Genomic DNA, 28,000 nt, shown 5'->3' with positions numbered 1-28,000 from the left:
GTCTCCTGACCTCCCATGGGCCACGGGGGAGACAGTGTCAATGTCCCACTTCTGCAGATGAGGACATAGACTCTCCCTAACCCTCACTAGTGAGTGGCAAGGCTGGGTAGAGCCTGGGCCGCCTTATTCTTGTCCCACTGTGCATTGATGTGGGACCTAGGGCCTGAGGGGCTGTCCCAGGGTTAGGCTAAAGTTTAACGGAGGTTAGTTCTTCAGGGAGTGCAGTGCTCTGAGTGGATCCTTCAGGCCCCACGGTTCTTACAGGCTGAGGCAAGCCTGTCCCACCCCTGACCCTTCTCAGGGCTGTACTTCCTCGTGTCCCCTCAGACTGTCACCGGGCTTACTGTGGAGACGGTCACCGGCAGGAAGGTGTGGAGGACTGTGATGGCTCTGACTTTGGCCACCTGACGTGCGAGACTTATCTGCCTGGGTAGGGATGACCCCCTGTGTACTGTGGCACCCATCTCTCCTCCCTCCTCCCACCTCTCCCTGCCACCTCCTTTCCTTCTTTCCTTCACAGATATTTCAGTGCCCCTCGCATTCCTGGTACTTTCTAGACATTGAGGTCCGGTGACAGGTGACCCAAAACATGCTGCCTGCCCAGCTGGAGCTTCTGCTCAAGGGGGAGACAGGCAGTAATCACACGCTCACTGTGGCTCTCTTGGTCAGCGCAGCCGAGTGCCACTGAGGCTACACTGGGGTGCACACAGCCACCGCTCCAACCTGGCCCTTTGCTGGAGCATGTGCAGCTCTTGTGCCCCATGGTTACCACAGCAGCTTGCTGGGCTATGGGCCTGAGAAAGAACCCATTGGAGGGCAGAGGACTCAGGAGATCTAAAAGACTCTATGTGTCTACATGACCTGACTCCTCTGGAACACCTGCCCACCCCTTGGGCATGCCTGCAGCTGCAAGTGACAACACACCGGACATGAAATCTCATAAAATATTCCCTTCAAGAGCCTCTTTGGTTACTTCCTAGAGTCCTCAGTGGGCGTTCACGTTACTCAGGATGTTACTCAAGTATCCTGGTATCCCAGCCTCCACGCTGATGTCCTCCAAGCCAGCTGAGGGCCTCTGCCTGGTGAGGTGCTGCCTCCACACCCAGTGGGTAGCCTTCTGTGCTCCTGCCGAGGTGCAAAATGGTGCCTCGTTCCCCTTAATCCTCACAGGCCAGAGTTGCATAATGTTCTTAGAAAATGGGGAGGCTGCTCTTTCATAGCTAGTCCATGTTCTGCTCTTCCCTTTGTTTCAGAGCAGATCTGCTGGTCCCTCAGGCCTCTTTCTTTCTTTTTTTTTTTTTTTGAGACAGAGTCTCACCCATTCCATCTCCCAGGCTAGAGTGCAAAGGCATCATTACAGCTCACAGCAACCCCAAACTCCTGGGCTGAAGTGGTTCTCCTGCCTCTGCCTCCCAAGTAGCTGGGACTACAGGTGCCCACCACCACACTCGGCTAATTTTTTCTCTTTTTGGTAGAGACAGGGACTACCTCTTGCTCAGGCTGGTCTCAAACTCTTGACCTCAAGCGATGCTTCTGCCTGGCTTCCCAGAGTGCTGGGATTACAGGCGGGGGCCACTGTGCCCAGCCAAGCTTCCATTTGTAGGCTCAGACCAGACCCTCAGCAGGACTGGGGAACAGATACCACTCCTGTCTCTCTATTGCCCCTCTCTGCCCCTCTCCAAGCAGTTCTCCTCAGCACATACCCTGAAAACACACACAGCATGTTAAACCAGGCCAGAGCAATATGTGCCTGTCTAAACTCCAAGCCTGTTGAGGTTTGGCCAGGATGCCATCATGGTCTGTGTTCACTGCCCCATCCTGAAGTAAAGAAGGCTCATGACAGGCCCCTGCCAAGGAGTGGGCAGATCTGAGCCTCTTAATGGCTCCGTGGAGATCACTGAGTGTAGACAATCAGATATGGAGTACAGGATCAAGCAGAGCCCAGGCTTCCCACAGGCTCACTGTGCTTACTCACCTAATCCAGAGATGCCTCAGAGGGATGCTTGTGAGCATGCGTGTGATGCATTTGGGCTTACAGAGCTATAGACAGCATTGTTGAACATGGTAACCCCAGTCACATGTAGCTAGTCAATGTTTATATGTAAATATTTAAAATAATTAAAATTAAATTTAAAATTCTGTTCTTCAGTCACACTAGTCATATTTCTACAGCTTAGTAGTCACCTCCAGCCAGTGGCCACCCAGACACGGAGCATTTGCATCAGTATGGCATGTTCTAATGGTCAGCACTGCAAACCTTTCAGGTCTCGAGAAGGGCGTGCTTCTCTGGCCAATGTAGTATTGAGAGCAGGGCTGCCAGCTCCTTCCACCCATATCCCTCAGCTGGGACTCAAGACAAAACAACCTAAGCCCCTAGCCCCAAACAAAAAGAGAAGACTTTTCGTAGAACCTTTAGCCCTTGGTAAGGTAGCAGCCCTGGTGCTGTGGGGTGAGGTTTGGGCAAGAGTCAGCAGAGGTGGCTTCTCAGAACGTGCCTTTGCCTTCCTAGGTCGTATGGAGACCTGCGGTGTACCCAGTACTGCTACATCGACTCCACGCCCTGCCGCTACTTCACGTGAGGCCTGTGAGGAGAAGGTGGGCTCTGCCCCACACGATCAGCAGCAGCTTCTCCTCCCTCACCAAATTGGCCTTTGCGCTGTTCTGGGCTGGTCTCCATCAGCCTTTGTGTGACAAAAACAAGGACAAACTCCTGCTGCTAAGACATGCTTTTAACTCAGTATAACTGGAAGAATTGAGGACCATTGCATCCTGTCTTACTCCAAAGGACGGGAAAACCTCCCACATGCCCAAGGTGGGCTGTTGCCTATCACTACCATCTGGCCCAACAGCCGCTATAGTGCCCTTCCTCTTCCGAATGCAGCTGTGGACTTGGCTTAGAACTGTTAGACTCAGAGGCCTGTGGGGCTGTGTTCATTTGTTTTGACCTCTCATCTGGAGTCTGGAGTATAGGCCTCTCCGCCCCTCTGACCTCTGGATGGGCAGCCACCTGTTGTTGGGTCTCTCAAGGCCTGTGAACCACAAAGCAGAGAAGTGGGCACATTCTCTCCGTGTGAGTCACGGCTTTGGACCTGCTGAGGGACCCCTGAGCATGGCCCAGCCTCATGTGGATGTGGCTCCCCAGGAAGAGACTTAACTGTGAAAAAGTACCGAGAAACCCGTCAGACTCATGGTCTCCCAGTGGAGGGCGGAGGCTGGCTGGGCGCCCGGCCACGTGAGCACAAGAGCCTCCTCGTCTCTGTGCTTCCCAGAGGGTGGCTCTTGTACTTTCAGAATCCCTGGCAGCATCTTGACCTTGGCTCTTTCTGCACTTTGACCTCTGTCTTGCAAACATCCTTCATGTCTATTTCCTGTCCAGGAGACTCATGGGCATAGAGTGACCTCTACGAGGCTACACCTGGGCAGGTTGTTTGGTGTTTCCTTGGTCTTTAGATAACACCTCCTTGGGTTTCCCCATCTGGGGACCCTGTTGAGGACACTCTCCTTACTCCATCTCCTCGCTTCTGCTGACTCCTGTGAGTGCCGTGACCCCACTTTTGTGTCTGCGTGTTGCATAGCCCTGTCCTCAAGTCTGTATGTCTGAGCTCCTCCCTTTCTATAGCATCGTTGGTCCTGCATGTCTGGGAGCTGTCTTTCATCACCATCTTTCTTGAGTGGGGCTTCACTTTATATTATAAATACACCTCCCAGGTGAGCCCCCGCCACAAAAAAGCTCAAGTTGGATTTGCCCATTGGAATGGAAGGATGCCCCTGAATTTTTGTACATAGCTGTTTGATAAGCCCAAGTCTTGGGGGTCTTAGCAGGCAGGAGCACTGGGCCCAGTGGGCCATCTGCTGGTGATCTACAGGTGGACCATTTCTCCCACAGGTGCTATCAGCCCTGCGGGAATGTCTTTAGAGGTGGGTGCATTTGATCAGCCTGGTTCCCTGAGCCTCTCCTACAAGTTCTGGGGAGACGTTACTTCCACGCTGCTTCCACCATCATACTGGGGTGTATGGGCAGGAAATCAAGAAAAATAAAGGCAGTTCATTTCTGCACTGTGGCTCTCTTCCTTGGAGGGTTGGAGCCAGTGTCTCAGCATTGCTAGATAGAGTGAAGATCTGAATTAAAGACTGCTTCCCTGACTCTCAAGAGGGTTCTAGAAGGTATAAGCATTCCAGCTCCCTCAGAGACAAGGCAAGCCTTTCCCCCATGTCTGTCCTCCTGAGTGTGACCTGCAAACACTCAGGCTCATGGAGTGGCCAGAGACAAGCTATTTATAGAGATCAAGATGGAGCTTGGATGGGAGCTGGGATTTCTGCATGGACACACACGAGGCCCCTCTTGGTGTGGGATGGGCACGGGGGTAAAACAGAAGAGCGTCCCTTGTGCTGCCATATGCTGCCATGGACTTTGTGGAATCTAAATTCCAAATTCAAACCTGGCCTTCCATTCTCTACGAAAGTGTGTTTATTGAGGTGAGCAGATAGAATATTAACTAATAATCTTAGCCAGGAGTGTTGGTGTGCACCTCTAGTCCCAATTACTTGGGAAGCTAAGTGGGAGGATCACTTGAGTTCAGGAGTTTGAGGCCAGTGTAGGCCTAGAAAATGCTGATATCGGGCCTGGGATCACATTTTAAGGGCTACTGCTCTGAAGAGATGGTTCACCTGAGAACAATGGCAAAAAACTTGACCAAAAGAACACAGGGAGGAATAAGAGTGGACTTTGGGTGGGTGGCTTTCTGATATTCTTCCATTCAAGCAGTAGAGCTTGTGCCCCCTCCTCATGAATCCAGGTGAGTTTTAGACTGCCTCAACCAGTAAGATACTATAGATGTGCTGCCAAGGGACTTCCCAGACTAGGTCATAAGAAGCCATGCAGCTTCTCAGAACACTGTCTAGAGGGAAGCCAGCCATCATGAAAGGAAGCCCACTACCCTGAGGATGGTCATGCCTTAGAGGCAGTGCAGGCCCTCTAGTTGATAGTCCCCGATGAGCCTGCTTCCAGCCATCCCCACCAGGGAGCCTGACATGTGAGTGAAGCCAGCTTGGACCCTTCAGTCCAGCCTGTCAGCCAGCTGAGTACCACTGAGTGACCTCAGTTACAGCAAAAGGAGCAGACTTGCCCAGTCAAGCTCTGTCCCAATTCCTAACCAACAGATTACACGAGATAAAATAATGGTTGTTTTAAGCCATTAAGTTTTAGAGCAGTTAACAACATATAACCAGAATAGTGCTCTGGTAAGAAGGAAGGAGGGAAGTAAACTACGTGTAGTGAATAAAGTGGGGAATGAGGTGCCAAGCAAAGAGCTTGCCTTTGGTGCCCTCTGCAGGAAGCATGAATAGAAATGTCTTAACTCCTGTTGAGACTTTGTCTTACCACGGAAAATGCCAGAACCAGGAAGGGTCTTATGAGATCACATGGCCCAGTGTTCTTAACCATGGAGTATGTGGATGTAGGAGATTGATTGTATTAGTAGTCCCAGTCTTCCCACCTCCCTGTATCTACACCCTCTCCAACGTACTTTGCAACTCCTGCCATCAATTGGTATAACGTATTTCCGCACCACTTAATTCTGAACTTGGCCCTGTAACTTGGCTTTGGCCAATGATATGTTAGCAATTGTGATGGAAGCATTTCATGTGTCCTCCCTCCCTCACACCCCTGCCTTTGCCATGACATGGCCAGGGTAGGTTACTGGAGGCTGAGACACAGTTGAGCTGCCTGCACTGTGCTGGCAAAGGCCATCCTAAATCACCCGAATCTTACTCAACCATCAGGGCATATAAGGAAGCCAGTCTAGACCAGAACTGTCCAGCCACGGGCGGTCTAAATTGCCAACCTTAAAATTTGTGAGCAAAATACTTTTTTTTTTTTTGCGACAGTCTCACTTTGTCAGCCTCAGTAGAGTAATGTGGCAACATAGCTCACAGCAACCTCTAACTTTTGGGCTCAATTCTCTTGCCTTAGCCTCCCAAGTAGTTGGGACTACAGGCACCCACCACAATGCCCAGCTATTTTTAGAGACAAGGTCTCACTCTGGCTCAGGCTGGTCTTGAACCTGTGAGCTCGGGCAATCCACTCGCCTCAGCCTCCCAAGAATGCTGCAATTACAGGTGTGAGCCACCGAACCTGGCCGGCAAAATAAATTCTTATTAACCTATTGAGTTTTGGGATGGTTCCTTATATATCATTATAGTAGCAACAGTTAACTGAAGATAAAACTCCCTTAGGTGATAAATGTACACCACCATTTCCCAAGAGATGGTTTGAGCCTACCTCCTATTTCCACCTGCGGGAATACACACCAGTTGCAGAATAAGCAGCCGAGGATTCCTAGAGACTTAACTTGTAATTTCTTTCAACCCAAATTTACTGAGCACCCATTACAGACACACAGAGAATTACAAAGGAATATAATCACTCCCCACCTAGAAGTTTACAGTCAAGGAGGCAAGCCAAGACCACAAGGCAGACATGAACACTGCTGGAGCAGAAGCTGGAAGCAGGAGAGCAGATCACTTCCAGCCAAACATCTGCTGTGGCTCAGAGGTCTGTGTACACGTGGCACAGCGTTCCAGGTGCAGGGAATTGGGGAAACTAAAGTGACTGTAGGATGTCTCTGGATTCAGCTTAACTCTTGTATAGTTCTCAGATCCAAAGCCACGACTGCCCTTCCAGATCATGTGAAATGACCCCAGAAGCCACATGGCTTGCTAAAGTCATCCTTCAATTTTGAACTTTATACCTTTTAAAAACAAAAGTTCATCCTTCAGTTTTGAACATCACACCTTTTTAAAAACTGAGGTGTACTTCCTAATGATCATAAATACCAAATTAAAAAGGAATCGATGTACTTAGCTGATTAGACTTATGCACAAAAGTCTCTTAAAATAGTCTATATGGCTCACTGATTGCTAATAAGAAAAAAAACCCACAAAGACATTAAAGTTTATAGTTGATCATTTTTATTTAAATACAACATTTTTTTTTTCTTTTTGAGAGACAGTTTTCCTCTGTTCCCAAGGCTAGAGTGCCCATGACCTCAGCCTAGCTCACAGCAACCTCAAACTCCTGGGCTCAAGCAATCCTCCTGTCTCAGCCTCCTGAGTAGCTGGGACTACAGGTGTGCACCACCACACCCAGCTAATTTTTCTGTTTTTTTTTTTTTTTTTTAGTAGAGACAGGTCTTGCTCTTGCTCAGGCTGGTCTCACACTCCTAACCTGAAGCAATCCTCCCACCTGGGCCTTCCAGTGTGCTAGGTTTACAGGCATAAATCACCATGCCCAGCTGATAAAATGATTTTTTAAAGAGAATGAACAACAAAAACCTTTACACAGCAAATATTTTACATAAATGTAAACATGCATGTCTACTTTGTAATTAAGCAAAACAAACTTTTAGACACAAGATTTTAAAAAATCATTGAAGAATGAAACAATGAACCCAAGACAGAAATAATAGAAGCCACAAAAACATGTATTTTATAACGCTTCAATTGGTCTTGTTTTCCAACCTGCTGGTTAAGGCCTGAGTTTCAGAAATCCTACCTTCCTTACCAAATGGAAAGATCCCATTTGGCTATACATAATATATATCCACGTAACAGACTAATCTTCTTCCAAAATAATGTAATAAATACATCATTCACGTGTATATATACACACACACACACACACACACACAACATATCCTACTGAACCAGCCTCTCTCAAATAGGGAAGGATTTTGGAATTTTCAAGTTTTTCCACCACTGATACACATATTAACACCTCACATGGAAAAAATGATTCTGCAACAGAAATCAAAATAGTTAATGAGTGGCATTATTACAAGTCTCTAGTTTATTTGTATTGCTTCCCCAAATCACATCTTTACTAAGGCTTACTGTGGCTCTTCAGACACTTGAGACTAAGTCATTTCATCTTGCCTAAATGACCCACAGTATAGTAGACATAGTACAGAGCAAAGAAAAGGCAATTTTAACAATTCAGTTAAAGACTTCTAAATCATGAAACTCAACACGGATATTTCCAGCTGCTCCAAATGCTTGGAATGTTTTCTGTATGTTTATCCCCTGTACTGCTCTGGTCAGTTTTCTCTGCCTCCTCCCCCACCAGGCCATAAGCATGTGACTGTCTATTCCTGTGGACACACCAGGGCATAGAGGGGAAAGTGACAGTCTCTGCTTTTAAGGCGCTCATACCAACCAGAATGCAAGCAAGGGAAAGGTCAGTATATACACACAGGACATTCCATGTGAGTCAAAAGAGACGACAAAACATGGCATCTATGGAGACTCAGGAGGGGGGTTTTTAGGTGGAGAGGCTGAGAGGCAGGAACAACAAGTCCAGTTTGGCTGGCACAAGGTTATTTAGGGGAAGCTATCTGTGAGGCAAAATTCTTAACTTCCAAAAAGAAAAGATTCCTTACTCTGGTGGGTAAAACTAGGGGGTAAGGGAATGGAACCACCAAAGACTTTGTGCAGAGAACAAAATGGAGCTGTGCTATGGAATAACTGTGCAGTGTTGGATAGCACAGATGACAGGAAATGGTCTCAAGCTTAAAAAGCTTGACTCAACAAGCCCAGTGACACATGCAAGTACTTCCTATAGAAACAAAATTCTTAGCCCAACATGCCAAAAACCACAGTTCTGTCTATATAAATAATCAAGGCTTTTGAAGGAAAAAGGGAGAGAAAAAAAGAGAAAGGCTTAAATAGACATTTGTAGTTCAAGTTCCTGGAACCTGCCTCAGTTTGAGCAGGTTAAGAGCAGTGAAGCAATTCCCACATCCAGTAACAATTCAAGTCTCCCAATCATGACCTTCACCTTCCCTGAGCTGTCATTATCAAAGAATCATAAAGCAATTATCAACCCACTATAAGTAAGTTCCTACCTGCCACCAAATCCACTGAAACCACGCAACAGGCTGAGAGTCCACCGCAGGGCACTAGTGCATACCTATGACCCAAACTTGGGTGAAGTGGTGTGACGTGCTACTAGGCAATGGCTGCCTGTCCCCATCTACAGCTCAGTGGGGTCCCTATGTGGGTGAAAACAGCCAACTCTATAAACAAACAAAATCCCCTACCACAGGCTACTTCCTTTCTAGGTCTAGACTAACAAACAAAATCCCTTACCACAGGCTACTTCCTTTCTAGGTTTAGACTGCTTTGCTCTACTAGCTGGGGAGGGAGAGGCATCTGAGTAGGGGGTTCTCAAAGGGAAAAAAATATTATTACTGTCTTGGTGCCTGCTAAACCAAAAAGTAGATGGAAACTTCTCAGGATATATTCATTCAAACTATAGAAATGGGCTACTCCATACTAATTATAGGATTATTTATCACACATTCCCTCATGGAACATTTACTAGTGACCGGTTTCCTGCAACAACAGATTCATTTAGAAACTGTACACTGTAGAAGGCAATCTTGTGACTTTTTTCTAGTTGTATATAAAAAATACTAATCAGTGTGGGAATCAGGCACAGACAGTGGTACAAAAGCATACACAGAAATACCCTATCAAAGAATGTGTCATTTCCTACTGCAGAACTCCTATCTGGATTCTGGTGCTTGGAAACTTACTGATGCTTCATTTGTTCAGAGATGTTCTTCATTACACCTCTCTTGTACTCCTACCTCCCCTGCTCAAATCCAATGACTACAGAACACTTTGTATAGATCCACATGGAACCAAAAGCCCCAGCTTAATTCAGTCACACTCATCAGCACGATGGCTGCTGATTTAATCTGCTCACTCAGCTTTACCTATTTAGGGACTGTGTGGATCTGAATTCAAGCTAGAAGTACCCAAAACTTTTGTCTTTTGGAATCTAATCAAAGCTCCAATGTACACCTAGAAGTCCCATGCATAAGAATCTGATTCCAATAAATGAGATTCAAGGGAAGCCTGGGGAGGGGGCAGGCAGTGCATAGGAGACTGGCCATAGCTAGCTGGGTGCTTCCCTTTCCTAGTCTGTAAATGGAGGGTTCAGCAGCAGATCTCCTGGGTCCCAGCCCAGCTAACACTCAAGCACTCTGTCTTGAAGAGACATTTCTACCTAGGCTTACCACGCTAGGTTAGACAAAACTTCCTTACCACTTTGTGCCAACAATTTAAAGTGGTTTTAACATATTTCTGTTTGAGGTTTCCTCCTCTCTCCTCATCCCCTTAAAGACTGTTTCATTTCACTAGTGCAGACTGCTTGGCCAAACTGACTGGCCTGGTTAAGGAATGGCCTCTGAGTAACCTAGACCAGGGCACATTTGTCTGTTTCTCATTAACAATGTCAACTAAATAGAAATATAATTCTGTTAGTTCTTCTACAGATCTACTTTGAAACGTGAGATTGTTCAAAAATTACATGAGAAAATCACCCATCACCACTAAGTTAAAGACTTGAATATCTGAGCGCTCCAGAGCCTCAAACTCCTACTACAGTCACTGATCCATAACATTTTCCTCTTGGCAGTGGACTCCACGCTAGAGCAGCCCGGTCTTGCAGCATGCTGTGCAGCAAAAAGTAGATTTTCAAAGATCCAGTGCTAGTCATCACTGTCACTGCCAGACTCGCTCAACTGCAAGTCATTTCCTACAAAAACAAAAACAAAAATAGAATCAAACCAAAAATACAGAATTTAAAAATTACTTTCTCACAATTTTTGGGTTGGCTATCATACTATAGTAAAACCTTGCTAAATCAACTTAATTAGGGAGAAAAATCCATTTAGCTCAGTGAAAAAAACTGATACAGTCAACATTTTAAAAGAGATGCTATTTTTGGTATCTGCAAAGCACAGCAATACTGATTAGGATGAAGCAAAGGAGGAGTAGGTTAGAAAGCTTTTAAATGTGTTAATAAGTAGCAAGGAAATATTTATAAATAACTGATCTGCCATTTGGTAGAAGTGCTCACATTAGCTGCTTTATAAAAACTAAGGAAACACCACGGCTCCCTATTGAGGAAGTACTGTTAACACCAGTAATACACTAGAATAATATTCTCTCTCTGGTACACTTCTGTTCTGGATACTCATGTTATTTTAAACTTTAAATCTGAACTAATGAGTTTTACAAAGCCCCCAATTCTTGTTTAGGGTGCAAAACTTAGGAGTGAAGAACTTAAGTACTCAACCTTCCACTTTAATATAACAGGAATATGTATGATAGACCACCTGACACTGTTTAGATTAAAAACCAAAAGTGAACTTCTGTATTTCTGGATTGCTAACCTCTAGGCTAGTTCTTCTTAAAGTGACTTCTGAGGACTCTAGAGTCCCAGAGACTCTTTCAGTGAGATCTGATCCCGAGGTCCTCCCTTCTCTAATGACCTACCTGTGTAATGCTATTTTCTTTATACCCTTCAACTTATGCTGAAGACAGGGAACATATATTTTTGGTCGACACAGTGTGTGTTGGGGGTGGGAGGACTGGTAATAGCATCTGGTGAACAGAAGTCAGGGATGCTCTTAAACATCCTCTGAAGAACAGGACAGCCCCCCAAAACAAGATATTTCCAGCCCAAAATGTCAATAGTGCCAAGATTATCTTTGCTTGGTCTACAACAGTACGGTTAACTAGGTTAGCTTCCCCACCACTGTCTCCAGACCTTGCAATTTCCTCAAAGGGAGGCGCACCATAGAAGAACATTCATCAGGCTTCCAGAAAAATAAAAAGCACAGAAAATCAGCTCTCTTCCTACATCCAAAACAAAGAAAATTCTGACCTTATTTTCCTCTGTTTTACTTTAGTATCGACTGCATTAAAAGCCACCCAGATATTTTATGATCTCCATTCCTCTCCCTCTTGTCAGAGGCTCACTGGTCTCCACATAAATCCCAATGGCATAGGTTCCTGTATGAGAACTACAGGACCCCACACTGTCTGCAGACAGTGGATTCTTTTTGTGAAAGTCCTGGAGGCAGAGGCAGCATGATGGCAGGTAGCTCCCCTACAGCCTGGGATATAAACAAAAGCAAAGAGCCTACTGTTCATGTTTAAGCATTTTCAAGAATTCACAAAACTCAATTTATGCCAGTGGGGAATGGAAAAGATAAAGAAGACACTTTGAGTCTTGTACTTCCCTTTTTTACTATTATGTAACTCACTCCTTTCTACTCCAAATTATCTTCTATCATTTTCTATGCCTTAAATGTCTTCAGGTTTACAGGGTCTGGTATAAGATAAATAGAATCTGCATCGCTAGCTCTCTCTCAGCCATAAAAGGAACAGCACTCTTACTGAGGGTGTTCATAAGCTGGTTGTTTCCTTGTGGCCGGCTGGTTCCATTGGCAATGGCAGGCCTGCTGTTGTAGGACTGCTGGTGTGATGGCTGTGGAGAAGAGGCTGGGCCATTGTCCTCGCCTCCACTGCTGGAGCTATCGTCATCACTTCCTGAAGAGCTCTCAGAATCTGAGGAGCTGCTCCCACTGCTGCTGCTCATCTGTTCAATAATGTCAACTTCAGCCCTCAGCTCTGGAATAAATGACATGACATGGATCAGGACAGCCACCACTCCCAAGGCAGCATGTTAAAGCCTCTATAAACAGCAAATCTGCAAAAGCAAACAGTATTAAAAAGTATATATTTTTTTCAGACAGAGTTTTACTCTGTCACCCTGGGCAGAGTGCCGTGGCATCATCATAAATCACAGCAACCTCAACCTCCTGGGTTTAAGTGATTGTCTTGCCTCAGTCTCCCCAATAGCTGGGACTACAGGTACCCACCATAATAACATCTTGCTTAGAAAATATTTTAAACAAAGCCCTACTTCTCAATTCCTTAAAAAACATACCAAAAAAAATTACCAAAACCAAAATAAACAAAAACACTGTTTCCAGACAGATGATGGAACCATTAAATCCACCCAAAATAAAAAGCAGACTCTGTTTCAAGAGAATGACTATTCTGTGTAAAAAGTAATTTAAGTCTATTTTGCCTTTATTTACAAAAATAAACAAGTGTAGCAATGTTTCTGAGCAAGAAAGGAAGTGAATTATGGGGTAAAACCGTAATTTCCAAAAAAGAGAAATACTATGTTACAAGGTTAAAAAATACTTGACCAGGAGTTGGAAGGTCTGATGCTTGCTTTGGATCACCCTCTAACCAGCAGTGAGTCCCAGGTGTAAGTCAATGAATATCCCAAGCCATTCTGGAAAAATGCAGGCCAGACAGTCCCTAGGGTCCTTTTTAGTTTTCATGTCCCACAAATAAATGAAGACTTGCAGGGAGAACCACAGCAACTAAGAAAAATGGTGGAACAACATTCCTCCTCTCCATTCCACATATTTGAGTGACAGCTTTTTTACAGATGTTAAGCAGGGAAGAAAAAGCATGTTTTACTACCCATTTCAATGTCACTGAATACATTAAGATATATCATAGGATATATCAAGAAAGATGCCAGATTGTCCTGTCCAAACATACCAGGTGACTTTAAACAGCTATAACTCCTTTAAGCATAATCGGCAACAACCAACCACACATGATCTAATTCTTATTTAACTTTAGTGGAAACGTCTACCACAGCATTCCAATATCCACAAGGTTTAAAAAATCAAAGACATAGTGCACAGAGTGATTTCATTTTCCACCCCCTCTATAGGGTAGAAAAAGCAAACTTCCAAAGGACAACTCTTATCTTTCCCCATCTACTATTACTGTACATTTCATTTTGTTTAACTTACAAATATGAAATATGCCACTTAGCCTCATAACTTCTAAGACTCTAGAACAGTAAAACCATGCATTGTGTGGGGGAGAAAGCCAAAGTAAACCTTTATCTCAGGTTTGCAATGGAGAGAGCAAAACCACACCTCTAAGTCTAAGCCAGTATCCATTTCCACCAGTCCTCATGGCCTCATATTCATACATTTTGTGTCAGCACAAAGTTTTTGATCATGGTATTTTAAATGGTCCTCGAACCTATTTTTTAAAAGAGATGGGGTCTTGCTGTGTTGCCCAGGCTAGAGTGCAGTAGCTATTCACAGGCATGATGACAGCAAACCAATATCTCAAGTGATCCTCCTGCCTCAGTCTCCCAAGTAGTTGGGACTACACCTAGCCCCTCTAACACAGACACTATATTAATATAAAGCTCAGTAACATTGCCACACTTGGGTTTTTACTCCCTACACCTAGAATCCTTTCTTTCTTCAAAGCCTTAGGGGTATGCCATATGGAGCTTTAGATGAGAGTCATACTTGTTTAAATCTTGGCCTCTAAGCATAATGCTACCAAAACAGCCACAACTCAAGTCATTATTCAAGGACTCAACCTTGTCAAATGAGATAAATGGCAGAAGTTGACCCTCACCACCTCTGGAACAGTGAGCTGTGCAAAAATTTTCTGATGCCAGTGAATGTGCCTGCCACCATGTGGGAAAAGTAGCCTTGTGAGCTCCACAAGAACATCAATACTCTACTTCAAGTTGCTATCATGGCTCCACAAAATATTCTCTACCTCTTTTGATGTCATCCAACTGAGGTTCAGGCGAGGGGTTATCTTTCAAGGGAGAAGTTTTGGGTCCAACTGGAGGCTTCATTGGAGCTCTGAATGGCATAGGTGGTGGAGGTGGTGGTGGCTGTGATGGCTGTGGGGTACGAGTGGGCTGCTGTTCCATTCGGGCCTGGATTTTACTGCTCCCCTCAGCTCTGAAAGGACAGACATACACTAAATCAGAGGGGAAAAAGAGTGGTTCTCAAGCACCCAGACATCTCCATAGAACTTCATGCTCTATCCAGACCACTGAAAAATACTGTCATTTAATAATTGTATCATGTTAATGACTCATTCAACATCTGAATGTCTACTGCATTTCAATACTGTATCATGCAACAGGGATACAGAGAGGAACAAAACACAGACTAACTGCCCTACAGAAGCCCACATTTTATAGCAAGGACATAAAAGAAATATAAGCTATAACCTGATTATGAGAAATCATTTTACTAATAGAAAATAGTTATGCATTGCTTAACAATGGTATGTTCTGAGAAATGCATCATTAGGTGATTTCACCATCATGCAAATATCATGAAGTGTACTTACACAAACTCAGAGAAAACATTTTTTTTTTTTTTTTGTAGAGACAGAGTCTCACTTTATGGCCCTCGGTAGAGTGCCGTGGCCTCACACAGCTCACAGCCACCTCCAACTCCTGGGTTTAAGCAATTCTCTTGCCTCAGCCTCCCGAGCAGCTGGGACTACAGGCGCCCGCCACAACACCCGGCTAGAGAAAACATTTTTATTTACATATTTTTTTCATATTAAAAACAAAATGTCCCAGCACCATTAATTTGATCTGCAATGTCAGTATCAAGTGCCACATATCAGGTTTCCACGTGTGCTCTATTAATCATCTTAGGGAACCACGCATCTATGCAGCCTGTCATGACAGGCAGTACCTGACTGCTTCACTGTGCACAACATGAAGTTACAATCACAACCGCATGGGTTCCTAAAGAGAGTAACTCCTAAAATACCAGCCAACTTGCAAATTTTTCCATTATCTGCATTCTGCTTGCTCATTTCATCACATGCCTGCTCTTGTTGGCAGTCAAGCAAAGTTCCACTTCAAACTAAGAAAATTCTTTCCATTAATAATTTCTTTTAGCCGGGCGTTGTGGCAGGCACCTGTAGTCCCAGCTACTCGGGAGGCTGAGGCAAGAGAATCACCTAAGCCCAAGAGCTGGAGGTTGCTGTGAGCTGTGACGCTATGGCATTCTACTGAGTGGCAACGAAGACTCTGTCTCTTAAAAAAAATAAAAAATAAAAATAATAATAATTTCTTTTATAAATGGACTGGCCCAGTGCTTCTCAAGCTTTTGCTTTTATCCACCAATCAATCACCTGGGGATCTCTGCAGATCCAGACTTGGTAGGCCTTAAGATGCTACACGTCTAATAAGTACCCAGGTGACATGATGCTGCTACTCACCAGATCACACAGAGTAGCAAAGGAATACACAACCACCAGGCATGGGAGGGGTGACTGTGACACCTTGTTCACTGTACATGATGAATACACATGGACAGTGGCAGGACAGAAGCAAGGGCTACGCAACACATTGCCTGGGCCAGTTCTTGGCTCTAGCACTCAAATTCAGGGTGAAGTCACAATCTCGCTAATCTTCAGTCTCCTTATCCGTTTTTTTTTTTTAGGATAATAATAGCACCTTTCTAAAAATTACTCACAAAGATCAGATGCTTAATGTACATCAAGCATCTAGCACATGAAAACCCCTCAATAAATGCTTGCTATTTTTTTTTGTGTGTGTGAAATGAATGAAGAAAAATGGCTTGAGGAAGCAAAACAGAAAAACATCAGGCTGTGACACTCTCTTTAAAATTACCATATTATAATAATTACTGTATTACACTGTAACAAATAGAACCACTAGGTTACTTCTATTTAGAGAATTAATTTTGACTTTCAAACAAACTCTAACTGGCTTCATATTAGATATGTAATACCTGAAAGAATTCATCACTTTAAAAAATTGGCGATTTTAATTTAGTATACCAGTGACCTGAAATGTATCTTGAAAATAGTTAATGTTTTTACTTTAATAAAGAATACATTACTCAATTATTCTTTCATAACTATAAGTCTATAAATTTAAATTTTATCCCTTAGGTGGTACTATATCAACAATCATGAGTTTAACAAGATTAGCTTAATTATAAAGTACCTTATCTTTCCCCAAGGTGCCCGTATTTTCAGGCGTGTTCAACTTTTTTTCTTTACTGTTGCACACTGAAGAATAAGAGTTGCCTTGGGCCACACACTAAATATACAAACACTAACTAAGGCTGATGAGCAAAATAAAGAGGGTCCATGCATATTTTCTGTAATATCTGATACCCACAGATAAACAAAACAGTCCTCAAATAATCTGTGCACAGCCCATAGGCTGGACATCCCTGTTAGGTCTTAAAAATATTACTCCTTTTTATCGCATGAGGAAAAAATATATTTTATTGATTTATCTGAGTAGACATAGGCAGAGTTAAGATTATCAATAGAACACTATGAGCAAGGAGATGCTCACGACCTTCTAAAAACTGAATAGATAACAAAGGTTTAGAAACATAACAGAAATCAGCATGTTGTTATTTACACACCTTGTTTTCTTCACCTGAATGCTGCTACTGAGTTTTTCCAGCACATATTCACCAGTGTCATGATTAATAATAAGTACACAGTCTTTCTGGTAAGGCCGTTTGTTTCCCTTGAACACAGTCATTGGTGGTGTGGATCCCTATTTGCAAAAAAGTATAAGATGATCAAATTAAACTTATGAATAACAAAACTGAATTTACAGATGACTCTATGTGATAAAATCTTTTATCAAAGCTACTCAAAATGAACAGAATGAAATGATTTCTATTTTAACTCCTTCTGAATTTCTAGGCAAAAATAAAAAGGAGACAATAAAACAGCAAAAAACTGTGACTGTGCAACTGCTTCTAAGTAATCAAGAAAAGTAGTGTAAAAATTTTAAATTACTATACATGTTTCTAAGGGATTACAGAAGTGTTATAATGATAAAGTACAAACTGAGAAAAATAAATTAACCATGACTTAGTAACTATCATAGAGCTATCACTTAGTAACAAGTGAGTGATCTACATTATTTCTTCCTCTCTTTTTTTTTTTTTTTTTTTTTTGAGATAGAGTCTCATGCTGTCACCCTGGATAGAGTGCCATGGTGTCACAGCTCACGGCAACCTCCAACTCTTGGGCTCAAGCGATCCTCTTGCCTCAGTTTTTCTATTTTTAGTAGAGCCACTTTTGCTCAGGCTGGTCTAGAACTCATGAACTCAAGCAACCATCTGCCTTGGCTTCCCAGAGTGCTAGGATCATAGGCATGAGCTCAAGCTCTTTATTGCCTCAGGGCTTTAACAAGGCTTCTGTCTACTATGTCCTACTGTTTTCTCTTTAATTTACTCAATCTTCAGATCTACTCAAAGTTTACTTCCTTAAGAAAGCCTTCCCTTGGGCGGCACCTGTGGCTCAAGGAGTAGGGCGCTGGCCCCATATGCCAGAGGTGGGGGGTTCAAACCCAGCCCCGGCCAAAAAAAAAACACACACACACACACACAAAAAAGAAAGCCTTCCCTGATGTAGAATAAGTGCTATATTTTCTTTTTTTCTTTTTTAGAGACAGAGTCTTACTTTGTTACCCTTGGTAGAGTGCTGTGGTGTCACAGCTCACAGCAACCTCTAGCTCTTGGGTTTAGGTGATTCTCTTGCCTCAGTGCCCCCCCCCCCAAGCCGGGAAGATAGGCGCCTGCCACAACGCCTGGCTATTTTTTTGTTGCAGTTTGGCCGGGGCTGGTTCGAACCTGCCACCCTCAGTATATGGGGCTGGCATCCTACTCGTTGAGCCATAGGCGCTGCCCAGATATTTTCTTATACTTACTTAAACTTCCAGTCCATAAGCTCCACAAGAACAAGAAATATGTTTGGTTTGTTCAAAGTTTTATTCTTAGTGCCTAATAATGACCAAATATGTGATAGGTATTCGATTAATACTTGAACATAGGATTTAATGCCTTGCCTCTTTTTTTTTTTTTTTTAATTTTGGCCGGGGCTAGGTTTGAACCCACCACCTCTGGCATATGGGACCGGCGCCCTACTCCTAGAGCCACAGGCGCTGCCCTCCTTGCCTCTTTTGACTTCTTATTCATACAGGAAAAGTTTAAGTTGGAAAGACTTCAGGGACCATTTATCTAACACTTTGATTTTACGTTTGGGAAACTAAGGTCCAAAGGGAGATGATGTAACCTGCCAAAAGCAACAAGCAATGAAATAGCAGTTTAAACCGGCAGACAATTTTTCCTCAACACAAAAGCTTTCCAGGTCTTTGTGTCCAGAGCCTTTTCATTCTACCCCAGCTACCAAGAACTTACTATGTTCCTGGACAGGGTTGTGACATGCAATGATACATGTTCATTAAGAACATCATGTCGTCCTTTGGGCTTTGTGATCAGTGCTGTCTTGGGCAGGGCTTCAGTCTTTCCTTTGCAAGGGTTCTTAATAAAGCTTTAAACTGAATTCTTCATCTCTAAATTAGCTGAATGTTCCAAACCTCTGGCTCTTGCCTGAGACTAACAGCCTGTACTTGACCCCCTATCAGACAGAGAGATGCTAATCTTGCTCCTGTCTGTCTTAACTCCTGACTAGGTTATGCCACACTCCTGAGCTGTTGTGCCTATATAAACACAAGGTACCTAGGGTTTTTCTCTTTGCAATTACTTGGGAGAAAACAATGCAAATCTAAAAGAGGAACTCAGTGCCTAGACAGGAACCTTATCTACTTTGGACAGCAGCAAATGGAGGAAAGCCTAGTTTGGGGAAAATGGCAAACAATCATTTTGAATCAAGCACCTGAGTAGCATGAATTCTACCCCATTCCACTCCCTAAAATTCCTTTTTTTCCTAATGTTGGTATTTTAGAAATCTAGACATTTTAAACAGTAGGAAATTTACATCACAATAACATAAAATATGAAAATTCACTCTGATCCTTATTTTAAAGAAGTAAACGAACTTACAGGGATATGTGGCAATGTAATTGTGACTTCGTCTCCTTTGCCAACCTGAAGCTCTCCTTCACAGGAAGTGTCTATAGATGCTGGCTTAAAGTCATCTAAAGGAAAAGGATAAAACACTCAACCCCAGGTTATTTATAAGGGTTTCCTCAGTATTTTCACTTAAGAGTTGGTTTTTATTACTCAGATAAGGACAATAAAAATGATTTAGAAGTCTTCAAAACTATTTCACTATGCAAAACTTCACTATACAAAAAGAGAGAAGACAGTACTATGAACCCTGGTATACCACCATCCAGCTTCAATTACTATCAACTCAGGGTCTCATCTACAAGATCCACAGATTTTTCCTCTGATCTCTCACTGGATTATTTTGGGAGGAAAAGCTAGAATTTACATACCATTTTATTAAACACAGATAATAAAAGGGATACATGAAAATTAATGCCTCATCATCCATAAGGTGTTTTATTAGTTATGAGGATCAAAAGCAACAGAGCATATGAAAAAGATTGTGACTATAAAATCTGTATGAAATATTAAAGGCCACAGCATCATAAAGCTGATTTTATTTTGAACAATGCTAACATTAGAATTTGCCACATTCAAGTTCCATAGCTTTAGTAAAGATATTTTTGTAGATGTTCAGAGCAGACAGTTTAACTGTATCTCTAAAAGTTATCCTGTTCATTCATATTTCTGAATTGCAGTTAGAATGCAACATGAATAACCATCTTCCTTCACATTAACACACACCAGCCTCAAACTGCAGGTCAGGTGCATAAATGAATGGTCTCATTTAAATTCCACATTGCTCCTCACTAGAGGAAAACATCAACTTAGCAAACTGCTCAGGAAATGATGTTCTTACATTCCCAACTACTCTCTCTAAAAGAGCTGAATGTGCCGTCAGTAAGCAGCATAGTAATGGCACAGCAAGTAACCACATAAAGCTGGAACTTCAATATCTCACATGCCCTCTTCATGTATGTTGAGTCACATCTATTAGCTCCTCTGACAAAAACAAGTCTTAACCAGCGTCAGTGCTACAGGAAATCAAAAGGCTGTGAATCATGGAGGGATGCTCAGTCAGACAATTACTAATAACCAGAGTGCACTGTCTAAACAGAGTCCATAATCATGAAGAAAAAGGCCCAGCATAATGACTATTTCGACATTCTTTATGCCTGCTCTCTTCTTCCAAACAGATCAAGCTTTAAACTATCCCCAGTTCACAAATTCTAATGTTATTCTTTAACCACTGAGGGACTTGGTCCAGGGAAAAACTCATAGTATAGGCGATCTCAAAAGACATCAAAGTCAAACGAGGCAGAGAGAATGAAGACTATCTGGCAGTACAGGGGACAAAAGGCAGTATCAGGATGTCCAGGAGTAAGATCGAGGAGGAAAGAGAGCTGAGCAAATCAGGGAAGAGAATGTATTAGGTGGGAATAGATGAGCCCGTAGCAAACGGTAAGAGCATTTTCCATGTGGAGAGCCCTGGGAGTAATGGGGGGGAGGGGGGAAGCTCCGAGGAAGAACTGGACTCCTTTGGCTTAAGGACTGGGGGGTGGGGGTGGATAGAAACGAAGAAGAACCAATAACTTTTGGAATTATGAGGTAGAAGAATAGTTGGGAGTGACGAAAGCTTGGGAGGTCCGATCCGAACGACAAAACGAGGTTCCGGAGAAACTAGGGTAAGACAGGAACTGACTGGCAGGGAGTTCCCTGGACTTCGGAGGACAGAGAAAGAAGGAGTCGAGGTGAGCATGTGGCGGCTGGAGCGGCCGAAGGGAACCGTGGGAGCGCTGACTTACAGCGAATGGTGTGGAAGGAGGCTCGCGGCCGCTTCTCGAAGCTCTCCCCGAGCCGTAGGCAATGTTCCTCGCGGTCTAGCAGTGGGTTCGCGGTCCCGTTCATGGCCCAACACGGGCCTAGTGCCGAGAGCGGCGCTCTCCGGGCGCTGCCCCGGCCCGGGCTTCCGGCTCCGGCGTCTGGGAGGACGGTGCTCCCGGGATACCACTCCGGAGCGAACCGAGACCCCAGCCGACGCCCACCGGAGGCCGGAAATAAGTCTTCTCGGCGTCGGGGTTGGGGGAGACTCTGAGGAAACGAGGCCACGGGACTTCCGGAGTCAAGGAGGGACTTCCGTGTTCCCAGCGGAAGTGGCGGGGGCGGTACCATGGCGAAAGAATTACGCCGGTAGTATCCCAATTCGAGGTCCTTGGCTTTGTTTGTCCAGGCTCAGGCTTTTTCCGTTGCTACTTCCAAATTCTGCTTCTTAGGCTTGGGCCCAGCTGCGGGGTGAGTACGCCTGGCCCTATCCCTAGAGGTGAATTTAGGAAGTGATGACAGTGAGCCCAGAGCGTGGCTGAACAGATTAACGCAGGTCTGGTAGCCAAACATGGGCGGCCCTCCGCGGGGGCCCGTGGGGTCTAGTTTAATCGGAGTGTCTCGAGAGGGGAGGATCCTTAGGGGCCTTTAGCCTCGCGCCCACTGGCTCTCTTAGCCTGGAGATGGCGGTGCGAGGGTTTCAGTCCCTGGAAAGCGACGCCCTTTCTGGTTCGTGCGACAGTGTCTTGTGAATGGGATCAGAAACTGAGGCCGCGCAGGTTCAGCGTCATCTCCAAAAAAACGCAGCTCCTGCTCTCGGGAAACAATGACCCCACTTGTCTGACAGTTGATTACCGCTTCCAATGTAGGCCGTTGTTGTGGTTTTTAAGTCACCCCTTTCTGGGACCCCGAAAATTGATGAGTGTTCTGCCCCAAGGTTTCTCAGTCAATTCGTGGAAGGGTACTTTTCCTAAACTAAACCGATTTATTGTAATAGTTGGCTCATTTTGGTTTGAATTAGAGTTCGATGTATGAGACAATCCTGAACAGGGAAGGTAAGCTCGGTGAAGGTAGGGACTATGACTTGGTAGTCTTTGTGACCTTTACTCGCATAACAGGCAGGATTTTTGTTAGTGTCAGCAACTGGTAAATGTTTGGTGAGTTGAACCTAGTGTCCTAAAGAATTTGTTCTAGAACCGGGCGGTGCCTGTGGCTCAAAAGGAGTAGGGCGCCGACCCCAGTAGGAGGTGGTGGGTTCAAACCCAGCCGCGGCCAAAAACTACAAAAGAAAGAAAAAGTGTTCTAGAACCACTAACTCAGTGTGTTGAACTATTCTAGAACCACTAAACAGACTCTAATTCTTTTTCTTCGGAAGCACCTTGTGCTATCTGAGGCCTGGAAACCCACCTGAGGAAACGTATCTGAGAAAACCCTATGTCTGCGATATCAGCTCCGACACCTAGGTTATTTAGGGATGGAGAATGTTCACCAGTGTTAAGTGTATTACCGTCAATTTCTGAGATGGCTTCATTGCAAAGGAAAGGGGTGCAGGCAAGGATCCTCAGCTCTGAAGAAGAGGAGAAACTAAAAAGAGACCAAGGTTTGGTGTCTGATTTTAAACAGCAAAAACTGGAAAAAGAAGCTCAGAAGAACTGGGACCTTTTTTACAAAAGAAATAGCACTAATTTCTTCAAAGATAGACACTGGACCACCAGAGAGTTTGAGGAGCTAAGATCATGTAGGGAGGTAAGCAAATACTACACTTTATCAGAGTTCTTCATTTAAAATCAGTAAAAGAGGGGTAGAGGATTTATAAAGCCTTTTATCAAAATGTTTTGCACCTTGGGAGAAGAATACACTGTTCAGTCTTAAGTAGTTTTTAGCAGTTTCTGGTTTAATACACAGAAGAGAGAATTTTAATGGGTCGCTTTCTATTTCTTTAATGCTTATCTGAAAGTTGTAAACATTGAATACTAAATTCAAGAGCTAGGCTCAGTGACTTGGGCCTATAGCCCCAGCTACTCCAGAGGCTGAGGCAGGAGGATAACTTGAGCCCAGGAGTTTGAGGCTGTAGTGTGTGATGTTAGTGGCTATGAATAGCCACTGCACTCCAGTCAGGGCAACATAGTGAGACTCATGTCTCTTAAGTAAAGCTAAGTAAATAAATTTGTAGTGAATGACTTCAGTGACAGATTCAAGATGATAATTGTTAATGTTAGTGAACTATTTACCATGGCCCTTTTAAAAGAACTTTACATGTGTTTTATCATTTAAGCCTTATAATAACTCTATGAAGTGCAGGTTTTCAGGTGAAATTGAGACAAAGAGCTGTATAGGTGATTTCCCCAAGGATAGAATATGGGGGCAGGGAATGTGTTGGGATTTGAGGGCAAGCAGTTTAACTCCACAGCTTATTCCCTTAACCATTTAGTTTGGTTTGTTTCTTCATTATGCGCAAGTAATGAACTGTAACTTTGGGTTCTCTTTCTCCAGTTTGAAGATCAAAAGTTAACAGTGCTGGAAGCTGGCTGTGGGGTTGGAAACTGTTTATTTCCGCTTTTAGAAGAAGATGTGAATATCTTTGCCTATGCCTGTGATTTTTCTCCAAGAGCAGTTGAATATGTTAAGGTTGGTGCACCATGCATGTGTTCTGCTGTGTTTCTATTTTCTTAGATTTGTTTGACCTGCCCTCTACCCTTTGCCCAATTCCAGTCTTCCCCGGAGCTAACCAGCTGTGATCACCATGAGTCTTGTTTTCCTGATCACCTGCGTATACAATACATATAGAAATGCAGGTTTATTCAAGAAAAGTAGGGGAAAAATACCGTAACAACATCCATATATTTAACGCCTTTTGCTTTATAGACTTTTGACTGAATTAATTTAAGATAAATTACAAACATAAGGACATTTGACTTCTAAATATATCTGTATTCATTTGGGGAGGGAGCTTTTCAACATGACCACAATAAATTTATCATAGCTGACAAAAATAACTATAATCTCCTAATGTCATTAATTCCAGTTCCAATTCAGAGTTCCCCAAATAGTTCCAGGTGTCTTTTATTATCATTTTTAATCCACTTAAGGGCTATCTCTTAATTCTTCCATATGTCCTCTAAATCTCCTGAATCTAAAATACTCCTACTTTACCCCTTACCTTTTTCCCCACTTACAGTGAATTCTTGTAGAGATCAAGCCAGTTTTCTATAATAAAGTCTCACATTCCAGATTAGTCAGATTTTTTCTTTATGTTATTTGGCTTATTCCTCTATCTTTTGTATTTCCTATGAACTAGAAGTTAAATTTAAGTCAGACAAAATAATATTTGTGAAAAACATTTTAATAGGTGATGTTGTATTTTGCATGTTATGTCCTGTCAAGAGGCAGTATTGTCTGGTGATCTCACTATAAATGATATCATAATAGTTTTGGCCAAAGGGTTAAGGTAGTAACTGCCTAAGTCCCCTGTTATAAAAATGTTTTCCTTTTGCCATTAACTCATATGTGGGGGACACTTTGACAACATGCAAATAACTAATTCCCCATCAACCTTTCACAGTTTTAGCATTCACTAAACTTTTTCAATAGTAGTGGTATCACATTTATTATAACTTGCTTTCTTTACATTAGTGTATCTTATAGTTTTTTATATTGGTAATGTAGATTTTATTTACCTGTTAAAGTATTCCATAGAATGAATATACATACTTTAATAGTTGCCCTATTGATACTCATTTGAATCACTTCTAATTTTTTGCTCTTACAAATAGGGTTAATGTGACCAGCATCGGTACACGTGCTTCCCAAAACTTGTGTGTACACATTTCTCTGTGATGAGTAATGGAAGAAGTAGAATTCCATGGAAGAAGAGCATGTACTTTTAAATTTTAATAGATAATGCCAAGTTTCCTTCCAAAAAGATCATATCAATTTATAAATTCACCAATAATATAAAGGTACCTTTTTTGCTATTTCCTCAACATTTGATACCAGTCTTTTTTATATTTACTAAACTCATGGGCAGAAAATAATGTCTCCGTTTTTTTTTTGTTTGTTTTTGTTTTTTGTCTCCATATTTTTAATTTATTTTTTCCCAAATTACCAGAGAGGTTAAACTAATTCGTAATACGTAAGTAGTGTTAGTTACTTCTAAGTTCCTTATTCTACATGTTTATTGAGAGCTTAATGTGTGACAGTCACTGTTCTAAACACTAGGGGTAATCTGTGAACAGATGGGCAAAAGTCCCTACCCTTGTGAAGCTTGTATTATAGTAAGAATTGTTTCTTTTTAACCTTTGTACATTTTTCTATTGGTTTGTCATTTTCTTTTTTTTCAGGATATATTCTGAATCTCCTGTTATGTATATTGCAAACATTTCTTCAAGCTTACGCAGCATTGTTTTGTGTTGTCTCTTCCCCTTCATGGGATGTCCATTATGTCAAATGTATTAACCTTTTCCTTTTGAGGTGCTTAAGTTTTATGTCTGGTTTAGGAGCTCTTTACTCTTAGGATTTAGACACAGTCACCTATATTTTACTTTTATAATTTTCATTATTTTTTTAGTTAATCTGGAAAAATTTGTACTCATTACTTTTCTTCAGATACTTTGTTTAAGTCTCATTCTCTTTTCTCCTGAGGTTGCAGTTACATGTATGTTACACCATTTGCTATTGCCCTACAGCATTTAAATAATGTGCTTTAGCATCTCCCCCCAACGCCGGCCCCATAGCTCACAGCAACCTCTAACTCTTGGGCTCAAGCAATCCTCTTGCGTCAATTATTCTATTTTTAGTAAAGATGGGGGTCTTGCTTTTGCTCAGGCTGGTTTTGAACTTGTGAGCTCAAGCAATCCACCCACCTCAGCCTCCCAAAGTGCTAGGATTATAGGCATGAACCACCGCACCCAGCCATTTTTTAGCATTTCCATTTGAATCTTTTTTTAGTTTCCATCCCTGAAGTTACCTGTCTGATCTTACATGTTGTCTTTTATATTAGAGACTTTAATCAGGGTTATTTTAAATGTCCCACCTTTTAGTTCCAATGTCTGTGTTATATTTGAGTTTGGCTCTAAATGCTTGCTTTGCTTCTTCGAACTGTATTTTTCTTGCTTTTGGAATGCCATATATTTTTGGGTTGAAGTTGCAAATTTTATACAAACAGTGGATACTGAGGTAATAGAGATCTGTAATAATCTAGTCAGGAGTTGGGTTGTGTTTGAAGTCTATTGTTGCTATAGCTATCTGTGAGGTTTATTGTTGCTATGGGTACAAGGGACTTTAGACTCCTCTCGTGACTTTGTTTTTGTCTTCTTTCTTGTCTTTAGGTCTTATGTTTTTGTGCTGTTTCCCTAAAGAATCAATCTGTTAAAGCTCTTCCAGCTGCATTACTGTTGTTATTGGGAGACTTGGTGGCGGTGTGTGGAGGAGATTGTTCTCTAATGTTCTCCTCCATTTTTGAACTATATTGTGGCCCTGTGTCTCAAGGATGTGGCTTTCACAAGTGTTTCTCTTTCTCCAAAAATAAGCTTTTCTCCCCGAGCTGCAGGAGGAATCCACCATGTCCTCCTCTATATCTCAAGGCTTTTCTCCCTGCAGATTAAGACTTGAGTCTAGGTAGAATAACTCCTTTCCCTCAGCTGCAGTGGTATTCCACCAGCGTCCTTAAGCTTTAGGCCACAGATAACCTTGCCACTGCAGATTCAACCTTCTCTTCCTTAAAGTAGATGAGAAAGGCCAGTAGCAGAAAGAACATCGTCCTATGAAGGCCTGGTGATACTTCTTGTGGAAATACCTACAAGGGGTGGGAACATACTTGTGAAGTCTAATACCTATCAATTTGTTAAATTTCTAGTTTTGTCTTCGAGTGCTTGGGTGTGTGTCTCTCTGAGGGCACCCATCTGCCTCTCTAAATTTTAGTTTGAGGTGGCAGGTTGTTCCATTTTTTTGTTGTTGTTTGTTTTTGAAACAGAGTCTTGCTCTTGCCCAGGATGGAGTAATGAGTACAGTGGTATAGTTATAGCTCACCACAACCTTGAACTCCTGAGTCAAACAATCCTCCCACCTTCAGCCTCCTGTAGCTGGGACTACAGTTGGTACCATCACACTTGGTTAATTTTTTAAATTTTTGGTAGACAAGGGGTCTCACTTGTTGCCTGTGTTTGCTTGACCTCTGTTGTTCTAGGTTCACAGGAAAGTTGTTACTTTGCTATCTTTCCAGTTTTTCTGTCCTTAAGTATGGGAGCTATATCTTTCCACTTCTGCACATCTCTTGGTTGAAACCAGGAGTCCTTTAATGCACATGGGTAGCCAATTGTGCTTTAATTCAAACAAATAGCCAGTTACCTGAACACAGTAAATTTAATGAGAATTTAGTTTTTCCTCACTGATAATTGTCACACTTATTGTCTACCTTTTAATCTAATTGTCACCTTTGTCTATCTTAGAGAAAATACTAACATCCTGTGTGCATATATGTAGTATATACAAGTCAGTGTTGGGGACTGTATTCTGTCTCAGTGATCTTATGTCTTCATTCTCAAATCACATTGTTTTATTTCTACATTTTATAGTCCATCTTGATGTCCAGTAGTGTACCTTTT

General features: G+C 42.8%; 3 protein-coding genes across 12 annotated transcripts in view; 2 read left to right on the top strand and 1 right to left on the bottom strand.

The window, feature by feature from the left end:
- COLQ (collagen like tail subunit of asymmetric acetylcholinesterase) overlaps window positions 1–4,033 on the top strand; it is a 76,160-nt gene extending 72,127 nt beyond the window's left edge. For all 4 annotated transcript variants that reach the window (XM_053600611.1, XM_053600608.1, XM_053600610.1 and 1 more), the window contains 2 exons: window positions 328–430; window positions 2,510–4,033. In XM_053600611.1, the coding sequence (XP_053456586.1) occupies window positions 328–430; window positions 2,510–2,579 (173 nt within the window). In that variant the 3' untranslated portion in view covers window positions 2,580–4,033. The remainder of the gene's footprint in view (window positions 1–327; window positions 431–2,509) is intronic.
- A 3,911-nt stretch (window positions 4,034–7,944) lies between these two features.
- EAF1 (ELL associated factor 1) lies at window positions 7,945–21,749 on the bottom strand. The gene is made up of 6 exons (XM_053599018.1): window positions 21,383–21,749; window positions 19,569–19,663; window positions 17,133–17,269; window positions 14,470–14,660; window positions 12,250–12,483; window positions 7,945–10,600 (listed from the first exon to the last, which is right to left on the bottom strand). Exons 1-6 carry the CDS (start codon window positions 21,747–21,749, stop codon window positions 10,554–10,556), a joined length of 1,071 nt encoding a protein of 356 aa, XP_053454993.1. The 3' UTR covers window positions 7,945–10,553.
- Window positions 21,747–28,000, top strand: part of METTL6 (methyltransferase 6, methylcytidine) — a 138,353-nt gene continuing 132,099 nt past the window's right edge. For 6 of the 7 annotated variants that reach the window (XM_053599023.1, XM_053599022.1, XM_053599024.1 and 3 more), the window contains exons 1-3: window positions 21,747–21,869; window positions 22,774–23,144; window positions 23,892–24,026. In XM_053599023.1, the coding sequence (XP_053454998.1) occupies window positions 22,833–23,144; window positions 23,892–24,026 (447 nt within the window). In that variant the 5' untranslated portion in view covers window positions 21,747–21,869; window positions 22,774–22,832. The other variant, XM_053599025.1, reaches the window with a different exon arrangement.

The sequence above is a fragment of the Nycticebus coucang genome, chromosome 8, assembly GCF_027406575.1.
Source record: "Nycticebus coucang isolate mNycCou1 chromosome 8, mNycCou1.pri, whole genome shotgun sequence".
Taxonomy (NCBI): domain Eukaryota; kingdom Metazoa; phylum Chordata; class Mammalia; order Primates; family Lorisidae; genus Nycticebus; species Nycticebus coucang.
Note: the sequence above shows the minus strand (reverse complement) of the source record. Positions and strands in the feature narration are given on the sequence as shown.